The following is a 10,423-nucleotide window of genomic DNA, read 5'->3' as shown; positions in this document are numbered from 1 at the left end:
TACGTTAGCACTCAAGTGACATGATCAAACGGAACTAGAGGCCCCGCTGCAATTGCCCAGTTATGTTTTTCTGCAGTGGATTAGGTCGGTGGCTGTTAGTCACACAAACAAGATTGTGTGCAAAGAAGGTGTTTCTAATGAACGAACCTCGTATTTCTTCCTTCGCACAAAAGTGATACTTAGCTAGCCCTCTACCGATTTTAGGCCTCTCTCACAAAGTATATTATTGCACAGTACATATAAATCAGGCGATTCTGTTGGAGTGAATTTATAATTGGCGCAGAATATTTCTGCAATCTCTATGTTCAGCTTAGTGCAATTAGGGGAAAGTGTGAAGACCGCACCTTAAAGGACGTTTGTCACCGCTTACTAAGCAAAGCCAACAGGGCTGTGCATGTAAGGCTGAACCATCAGCATCCATCAGTGACACCCTTGGGCAAGAGCTGGGTTGTGAGGCACATGACAGGTAGTAGGTAGGTACTGCAAATTTGGCAAGAAACATGGTTTTCCTGGCATGCATGCAGCGCTGTGCAAGTGGCCACTGCAGACTTGCTTTGCAGCACCAATTTTGTCAGTGGCACCAGGACTCCTCGGCTTCCAAGCTGAGGCATTGTCCTGCCCTGGACACGGGCAATGCAGTTTTGACTCGACCGATATTGAGCACGCAACACAGGCTCCACCACGGGCAGTTTATTGACACAAGTCACTCCCCTGCGCAGGGCTTTGATCATCACTCCCTGCGCTACAGCAACACTCAAATTGAACGGCAGCCACGACTGCCAGCAACAGGCACACTACTTGGTGAGCCAGCCCAGGCCTTTTTAAGTAAGTGCTCAGTGTGTTCAGCAGGGGAAGACGGCACACCTCACAGGTTCGCGCTGTGACCCAAGCGACCCTGCACCTGTGCGGTGGTGCCAATTTTGTAATGGCAAAATCTGCACAAGACGTCTGACGAAAAGGTCTAAGGACTACTTTGTAACTCAAGGTGACGGAAAATTCACACACAGTGCAACGAGCATTGTTTTCTTTCAACCAGCCATGCTTTCACAGTGGCCAATGAGGCTCAACCTTTTTTTTCCCCCCGGAAAACGGTGTTCACAGGAGGTCCTGAAACATCAGCGTTCAGTAACTGGAATTTGATCCTTGCCACTTGCATCCCTTTTCAGCATCGCCACTGAGACGTTCACTGCTCCCTGTTGGGTTAGGGTGCCAATAATGTCTGACGGTGGCTACAGACGCAAAAAACTCCGCTACGGCTGAAGAACAACTCCAGCTCTTGCCTTTCGGCAAGCACCGCTACCACTCATGCCACCCCTGGCATTACAAAACAAAATAGAACAAAAGACATTTGGGGCCACAATTCACAAAGTATAAAAGTGGGGTCTGCACCATGATATCTCAAATGTGCTTTGTAATTCCATTGCTTCGCATTTCGACATTGTTCCAGAGCGGACTTGAAACCGTCTCTCCCAGGATCTGAGCTCATAAACATGCAGTTCAGAACAGGTACGATTGTCATTTTGACGAGTCATTTATGTGACAGTGGTGTACAAACACTGTTTTTTCTTTCTTTTTGGCTGGTTTTAAAGTCACCCTGACTAACAGCAACCCTGTGCATGGTCAGCCCAAACCCAAAGGCATGCCAATACTTGGCTGCTTTTTCTGTACAGTCGTGAATGGTAAGTAATGTACAGTGCTGCCCAGTATTTCTGGCACTGTCATTTACTTCTGTGCAATCAGCAATGGGGGTGAAATAACAAGTCTCGTCACATTCCATTCACAGCTGCTTCGTTCACTATTCCCACTGTCTTCTGGGACGCCACCAGGCCCTCTTGTGTGGCCAGCCCTTGACTCTCGGTGAATGTGGGACCTTGCCCCCCCCCCCCCCCCCCCCTCACCATCTTGCACTCGGAGTGAGAACCACAGGAAAAAGTGAGCAGGAAAAATCGGGACGTGAAGAATAAACAAGAACCACAAAACAGAGCGGCGCCTGGTTTTACACAAAAAGGCAAAACAAGTACATTTGATGTGCAACTGACGCAAACTGGATTTTTTCTACGAACGCTGCGATTGTCTCATGAAAGACCGGCCCGTGCAAGGCATCTTCCGGGTGGAGCCACTCACGGCACTACTGAATTGAGCTCACTACATTTACTCCACCAGCTGGGCGCACATTTTCCAGGAACCAGCCGAAGGCTTGAGAAATCCCAGAGGGAATCAAAAGGGGCCGCACAAACCCTGCAGATGGAGCCTGTGCCAGGAGGACTCGGCAGCAGCGGCTGGGACTCTTTAATAGCGTCGGATGCGACATTGGCAAGACGTGGCGCTGCAGTAGGTAGGCCATCTTCCCATCCACAGCAAAACAGAACATTCCCAGCAGGCCGTGCACAGAGTCTGCCAGACAGGGCCCAGTGTCCTCTCTCACAGACACAGCCGCATCCCACCAGGGAGAGCATACTGTCCACGCCCTCGGCACACCACCGCTCCAGGAGGCGTCCTTCCCCGCCCCACTGGAGGAGACCCTGTGCGCCCAGCAGCAGCAGCAGCCTGGCAAGCGTGGCTCCCCTCAGAGGGTCTTGACCTTGAGCTGCTTCATCTTGGGGGTGCGGCGCTTCAGCTCCCGCCGGTGCTCCCGCTCCTGGGCAGCGGCACATGCGGCACAAGGCGGGAACGTCACTGGCAGGCAAGCGCTCGCCTACCGGCCACGGGGATGTCCGCGCCGCTCGCTTACCGGGGCACAGTTAGCGCAAAGCAAAGTTGCACAGCACAGCAGGCCAGTGCGCCATAATCGCGGCCGTTATTATTCAAAGCTGCACCTACTGACAACAGGCACAACTGGACGAATGACGACACGTGCAAATCGTATCGATGTGGCAGGAAATGCCAGCCAGATCGAAACCAAACTCACAGCACAGGCCTATCTCCAAGGGCACTGTGAATGGAAGAGACTCCTGTTTCATGACTGAAAGCAATACAGTGGAACCCTGATGACATGTCCCCTAGTCTTATGACGCCCCGTTTCTTACGACAGATCGCCACGGTCCTGCCAAGCTCCCCATTGGCATTAAAAACCTTGATTATACCATGCTCGGGAGCACACGGTCCACTTTATGACAAACCCTGGCAGGGATACACCAGCGTACTTCCCATCTTTTACATTGCCTCATCCCGACCTTTCTCTATTCTTAAACAAACACTGAAGTGACTTAGTAAACATTGCGGGATTACTAGCACGAATTGTAGCCCGGAGCCCACAGGCCATGTTTCGACCACTCTGTGTGCGTTTACGCGAGTTTATTTAGTAGAAAAATCAATTCGAAAATGCCGTCCTCCTCTCTGCATCCTAGCCCATTTTCTGTGGCGTTTTCGTGTGATGTCAGGAGGAGATGACTTGGCTTGACTGCGCTACTGCACGGCTCGCCGACCTTACGACAGAGTCAGTCCGCCAGCCGCCGCCGAGTCGTCGCAATTCGTTCACTCAGTTGAAACTAAGCCGCGACACGTTTGTGGATGGAAGAGTGTGCCATTCTTTACTTTGTTAGTTTATACACTGTATCAAGCTCCAAGTCCAGGTCACTCCACACAAGCGCACATGCTAAGAAAAGCTAAGGCCACTTAAGGCAGGAGAAGAATCAGCGAAGTGAATTTAGGTACTAAGGAAATAAAACCAACTGAAACTTTTACTGTGCAGTGTAAAACTAGGGAGCAGCAAGCACTTTTTTGCGCTGGGTGAGCTAGCACAGCGGTGAGCAGCACGACCACACATCTGCGAACGCTTTTCTGTCTATGACATGCAATTGCTGGACGTGATATATTGTGTAAATTTGGGTGACGCTTACTGCTCGAGCGCTATACAACAAATAGTCACTTAAGCTGCTCGAAATGCTAAAACTAAATAAAAGTGTACACTGGTTATACATTATATACCATATATTTTCAACGATGGCAGCGCTGGCCTGTGGACGAGTGGTCTGGAGCGCTAGGTATGTTATTTTGCAAGTCCCAAGTTTGAATCCCCGAGGGTACATTTTTTTTTGTAGGTTGACTTTTTCGCTTTCGGCCAATGTTTTCTATACTGAGTTCACCATTTTTGGGCCATAACGTTCACTGCTCCACGAACTAGTTCAAAGAAAGCGCGCACAGGCTGACTCTGACGCGCTAGCGAGTTCTTGTTGGCGTGCTGTTGGCATAAGCACCGCCTGCTTGCGGGCAGTGGGCACAGGCCAGAATGAACAGACCCTTGGCCTGGTGCGAACACGCTTTTTACGGTACAGGCATGAGGGAGGCAAGCTCCAAATATGGGGGAAAAGCGCATGACATTTGGGCGTCTGCGGGTACGCGGAGGGCGTCCATGCACTGCGTAGGTCTCGGCTAGTGAATGCTACGATTCCAAGCTGTCCTGGGAGGCTTATCTTAGGCACTTTACAGCTGACAACATGGCAGAAACGCAGTACGACGATTACTGACATATCGAGAATGCCCATCTTACGATGCCGTCGGATGTCAAATGTTGTTTTACAGAACCGAAACCGAAACTTGTTTGAATGCTAATCTTGGACACCGTCCAACCACGGTGAACCTCCTCCTGTTGTCACAGCCTTTAGTTGGTGTGGCCGCCACAGACCGCGCATGGTAGTTTTTCTTTTTTCACGCTTTATAAAATGACTTATCAACCAGATAAACGATGAAAAGTGTGTCAATTTGAGCCAGTCTACGCAGTGCAAGCAAAAACGGGAGCTTGACAAATTCACTTCAGTGTGCCTTTAACCCCCGTTTGACGCTGCTTGATGTGCAAAGGTGCCCAGGCAGGCCAGACCACTGGCTGAGCAGATGCAAGCAAGCAGGCGGGTACAGGTGGGCGGGAGTTCACCTTTGACAGCCCACTCGGCAGCAGATGCCAATGCGCCAACTGCAGGCGGACTGAACCAACGAACATGAAAACACATACCATGCAATTCCACCGTGGTGACCGAACACCTGCTTTCCTCACCCGCTCGATCCAAGCTTTCACAACTGTCTCTTTCCCCCTCTCTCTGCCTATCAGTGTCTTTCAACGCCACGCTGTCGCTCCATTCCTGTCTTGCCTTTTATCCATGGCCTTGGCAGTTTCACTCTCGCCTTTTCTCCTCTCAATTAGCTTGTCCGCATGGCTGTGTCGGGCTTCCCAGCTTATCGCGCATGCGACATGCAGGGCTGGTGGGCTAGCGCGGGACAGCATAGCTGGCAGGCTAGTGCAGGCGTTGTGAAAGGGAGGGGGCATGAAATAGGCGTTTATCAGTTTTTTTTTTCTTTTAGAAACTTGGCATTCTAGCTAAAGGTTCGCAAATTACGCAAGCACACGCTAAATTTAGTAGTAGTGTGATTAAGTTCTTAGCCCACCTGTCGTGTGAGGCTGTCTACTAGGCGGGCATTTATGCGTACCCCGATCACACGACACCTCGGTCATTTGACGCTTCTGCGCAGTCCCTTGAGAGTCGTACTGCCAGTGTCCCACTGCACCAACAAAGGCTGCTTAACCCTGTGCAGTCCGTTGTCGAGGGCTGCCCGACTGGGGTGTTGAAGGTTGAATTTCGCACTTTTTGTCACTGCCATGCGCCTGCATTCTTTGCACACATGAGCGACACTGTTGAGAGATAAATGAACTTTTTTTGAAGTTTTCTTCTTTTTGCACTGGGGTGCAGCACAATGCTCAGCACGGGCCTTCAGGATTCCAGGGTGTTTTCCACGCGCCTGCTGTTTGCTGACAGACATGGCTGCTTTCTTATCACGTGCGTTCTACGGTGGTGCGCTTAGCAATAGCGATGATGACTTCAGTGAGGAAGAGAATTGTGTGCCTCCACTAGTTAGTGATGGCAGTGACTCGACAGAAGCGAGTGACGAAGACCACAATGGTGGCGGAGACACCCTGGCTGATCATTACTCTGTGAGCTCGGCATTTTGTTCAAAGACAATGAATAGGTGGCAAAGGCCTGGCACCCGGAAGTTTCCACTGTGAATAGTTTTGTTTGGAGGCGCACACAGCTGCAGAATCATGGCGAGAAAAAGCAGTGACCCCTGCAGCACTGCCGCAACCACGTCCAGTAGCTAGTGGGTGATCTGGGGGCTCGAGCCAAAAAGCAGTGCGAGGAAAGGCTAGGTGGGACGAGCCCTTTCATGTACAAGCTGCCAGGCCGAAGCCGCAAGGACTGTGCTGTGTGTAGCAATAGAAAAACAAAGGGAGGCAGGAGGGAAACTGTGTTTTTCTGCAAAACCTGCAGTAACAACCCTGGCCTGCACCCAGGAGAATGCTTCGAGCAGTTTCAAACGCTGCTCTAAAGGAGTTGCAAACAGATTGCAAGAGGAAAATAAATATCCCGTAAATATCCTGTCAGTTTTTCTCACACAAGCGCCAGAATCTGGCAAAATGTGCAGTAAGGACAGGAACAGTAGAAAAGGGGGTAAAAGTTCCGGGCTGCAAAGGTTTAAAGAGCCCTGCCCATGAGACGGGCAGCAACACTGGTGACCCTGCTCATCCTACAGTGCCAGTGATACGAGACTGAGAGATGAGAGACAACATACATGACGAGACCAGACAAACAGGATGATCCCATGTTGAGCTTGAGTTCAACCTACCAATGTTTCTCGCGCGCTTTCTCGAGGGAGTGGCAGGGTTCTTTTCTGTCATAAAACCCCTTCACAATCAGAGGTCACTTCAACAACGTCCCTCTGCCAAAGCGTTGGCAAGCATAAGCAAAAGCATGAGCATGTGCAACCGCAGCAGCCCGGTGAAAAAAAACCCGCTCCTACAGTGTGCACTGGCTCCCCTCTGTTGCTTAACCTTCAACAGAAGCCGAGTGAGATGGCCCAGGGAAAGCCGCCCGCCTCAAGCACACTTGCCTCCCACTTGCGCTGCTTGTCGGGGTCCTCCTCGGCCATCATGCGCTCCTTCTCGACGCGACGGCGCTCCTCGCGCTTCAGCTGGGCCGCCTCCTGCCGCTGGGCGTGCGTCGTCTTCAGGAACTCCTCCTCCACCTTGAGCCGGTTGCGCTCGCTCTTCTGCTTCGCCTGCGGCAGCAGTGGCATCGCCCGTCATCCCCACCAATGAGCACAGCCAGTACCCCCCCCCCCCCTTCCCCCCGGGGCCTGCTCACCTCCTTGCTGAGCTTGAAGCGGCGCACCTTCTCCACGCAGTGGAAGACCAGCTGCATGAGCGGCTTCATCTCCTCCATGGTCTCCGCTGACACCCGCCCCATGCCGGGCACTGCAAGAGCACTTTGTTGGCACGCAGAAAGCGGCTCTGCTGTTGAGGCTCCCGCTCGCACGACTTGGGGTCCACACTGAATGAGCTACACGGGCTGCTTGGTTCCCCTGAGAGAACATTCTGGCAAACCAGAGGCAGCTTGCGTTTTTCTACGCACCTCCAAAGCGGTGATTCCCTTGGCCCCCATCTGCCACACTGTTCGCATTGCTGCTTCTTCACTGCGGTCGAATTGTGTGAACTGGTGCTGGCCACCACTCTGGAATGGTGCACTGTTGGCGGGAGGAGACATGCACTGGTTCGCGAGTCCTGCGAGCGAATGGAAGACTAATGAAAACCCAGCTTTGAGCTGTCATTTTCCTCAACAAGGGCAGCAGGGTTCTGTTTGTTCTTCAGACTCCCGCACCAACGCATCTCTCATGTCACCGATGCACCATTTCAGAATGATGGCCAGCACCACTTTGCAAAGCTTGGCCTCTGCCCTGCCGGGTGTCTCATTTCCGCTTTGGTTTCTGACAAGTGCTGCCACCATGGGTGGTCGCAAGAGGAACACCCTTTCTCTCGAGCAAAAGCAGCATTGCTGACAAACTCGGAGCTGCAATCTGTGCACTGTGCTGCACCAAAGTGCACCTCGATGGTTCAGGAACTAATTGACAGGCTCCTGCTTCATCTCCACCTAAAAACGCCCCACCAAGGGGGACATTCGTGGAGCTTTGGAGCTGTCCTGTGCAGCATCATGGGAGCAAAGGAGGTCGCACAGAACTGCTTCCAGGAGGCAGAGAGTGCCCCCAACAACGTGACAGCGTGGAGGCCAATGACAAGGCTGCCCATATGCACCTGGATGTGGCGAGAAACAGGACCGGGCCTGCCTCACAGGGCTGCCTCCAATGTGATGCACTTCAGTCCGTGCCCAGGTTCCTCTCAATACCTCACCACAGTCCAGCTTCACAGTCAAGGTGTCTGGTGCAGCATACGAAAGCCCAAAGAAGGCCTTGCACCGTACGGTGGGTCCACAGGCACGCTCAAAAGGCACGGAATTCACTTTGCAGTCGAAAAATTCACCATCCCTTCCCAAAGAAAATTGAGAGAAGCGCAAAAGCTAAAAGTGCATCCAACCTCCACTGAAAGTGCGTCTAATCGATCGTAAAACTGTCAGAGACCCAAATTGCAAACGAAGAACGAAACCATGCGATGATGCACTAAGTATCTAAACACATACCGATGCATGGTGCTTTTTCCTCATGATCGATGCATGCACCACCTCATCGCGATTTCCCAGCAACCGTTTAAACACAATGGCAGCAAGGTTTTCCGCACGCGCTTCTGTGCGTCCACAGACCTTGTCAGAGCTTTTCAGTCAACCAACCCATCCATGGTGAAATGCATTACTCTTCTGACGGAATGCTATTGATCCCACTAAGAAGTCTGTCACGTAAAAAAAAAAAGGGTAAAACCTTTTGGCTCCTTCGCGTGCACCCAGTACGTAGAGGAGTTCATGGGAGCGCCAGATGCACAACTGTAAAACACTGGCTGTCACGTCAGCCAAAGATCGCCGAACAGCCACTTTCCCGTTGCTCTCTCCTGCCCCCACCTCCGGCAGTGCCGCTTCGCAAGAGCTACACCAAAGGTGTCGCGCCTATGCTTGCACGCTTTTCTCGGTGCCTGCCTGCCAAGCCCAAGCAGTGTCGTAGGGAAGGGCACCTGCTTGTGTGCGCCACACCACAGATAAGCAGCCAGTCAAGCATCCCCCCCATTGTTGCCAGTGGAAAGCGGGGGACGTGTTGTCGGGGCAGAGTCACACAGTTCACCCAGAGGCGAGCGTTGCTGGCCACCAGCAAAGGAGGGCTGGGCACTGACCGTTGAATCCAAAGAGGAGCACCTTCTTGACCTCGGGCAGCTTGGTCGGCTGGGTGTCCCTGCAAGGGGCCACAGAGGTTACAAGGGCTGGGAACAGGCGCCACACTCGCAGCAACCCTCCAAGAGTGCTCGATACATCCATGAAAACCATGAATTACTTTCATAATTCATCCCCGTCTGAACCCTTTCTGCTGGCACCTGCTGCAAGACCATGCCTTCAACACAACAATCCCGTATAATGTGCTGTTGGGCTAGTTGGTGCATTATGTATCACGAAACTTGCGCTGAATAGACATAAACAGACGAAGGAAGACGGACGATGCGGAACTCACAACTCACAACTGAGTTGCGCATCGGCTGTCTTCCTTCGTCTGTTTATGTCTATTCAGCGCAAGTTTCGTGATACATAAACAATCCCGTACGACAGGTCTGCAAGAATGTCGTAGCTGCAACCGTTTATCCTGGCCAAAGCCCAGGGAGCGTGTTCACTTGCTCTCACACGGCTACAATGCCGTTGCAGATAACCCCTGAATGCTTAAAGGGACACTGAAGTGATTTGTAAACAATGCGGGATTACGAGCGCAAATTGTAGAACGGAGTCCCTAGGCCCTGTTTCGACCACTCTGAGCGCGTTTAAGCGAATTTATTTAGTAGAAAAATCAATTCGAAAATGCTGTCCTCCTCTCTGCACTCTCGCCCATTTTCTGTGGCGTTTTCGTGTGACGTCAGCAGGAGAGGAGCTGGCAATTGGCTGCGCTACTGCACGGCTCGCCGACCTTCCGCGAACTAGTCAGTCGGCCCAACGTTTAGTCCGCCGGCCGCCGACGGCAGTCAATGGCAGTTCGCTCGATCAGTTGAAACTAAGCCACTACGTTTGTGAATGGAAGAATGTGCCTGTCTTTACTTCGTTAGTTTGTACACTGTATCTATCTCCAAGTCAAGGTCGCTTCACACAAGCGCTGCACAAGCGCACATGCGACGCTTCGCTGACTGGTACGTCAGTAGGAAAATATAAGGCCTCTTGAAGGGGGAGAAGAGTCAGCGAAGTCAATATAGGTACTAAGGAAATAAAATCAACTGATATTTTTACCGTACAGCGTAAAACTAGGGTGCGGGAAGCACTTTTTTGCGCTGGGCAAACAAGCACAGCGGTCAGCAGCACGACTACGCATCTGCGAATGCTTTTCCGTCTAAGAAATGCAATTGCTAGACGTGAGCTGCGGGGACGCGGAGGGCGTTCATGCAATGCGTAGGCCTCGGCTAGTGAATGCTACGATTCCAAGCCGTCCTGGGAGGTTTATATTATGCATTTTACAGGCGACAACATGG

The 10,423-nt window shown here is 51.9% G+C and overlaps 1 protein-coding gene across 2 annotated transcripts in view; it reads right to left on the bottom strand.

The window, feature by feature from the left end:
- Window positions 1-675: 675 nt before the first annotated feature.
- LOC144168694 (PAT complex subunit CCDC47-like) overlaps window positions 676-10,423 on the bottom strand; it is a 55,535-nt gene continuing 45,787 nt past the window's right edge. Inside the window, exons 9-12 of one of the 2 annotated variants that reach the window (XM_077697633.1) lie at window positions 9,095-9,153; window positions 7,131-7,240; window positions 6,877-7,044; window positions 2,423-2,638 (exon numbers count right to left, since the gene is read on the bottom strand). In XM_077697633.1, the coding sequence (XP_077553759.1) occupies window positions 2,567-2,638; window positions 6,877-7,044; window positions 7,131-7,240; window positions 9,095-9,153 (409 nt within the window). In that variant the 3' untranslated portion in view covers window positions 2,423-2,566. Of the gene's footprint in view, window positions 2,639-6,876; window positions 7,045-7,130; window positions 7,241-9,094; window positions 9,154-10,423 lie in introns of both variants that reach the window. The other variant, XM_077697632.1, reaches the window with a different exon arrangement.

This window comes from Haemaphysalis longicornis, unplaced genomic scaffold (assembly GCF_048455015.1).
Source record: "Haemaphysalis longicornis isolate Haplotype H1 unplaced genomic scaffold, Haemaphysalis longicornis Haplotype H1 scaffold_2, whole genome shotgun sequence".
In the NCBI taxonomy this organism is placed as follows: domain Eukaryota; kingdom Metazoa; phylum Arthropoda; class Arachnida; order Ixodida; family Ixodidae; genus Haemaphysalis; species Haemaphysalis longicornis.
This window is presented reverse-complemented; position numbering and strand designations above follow the sequence as displayed.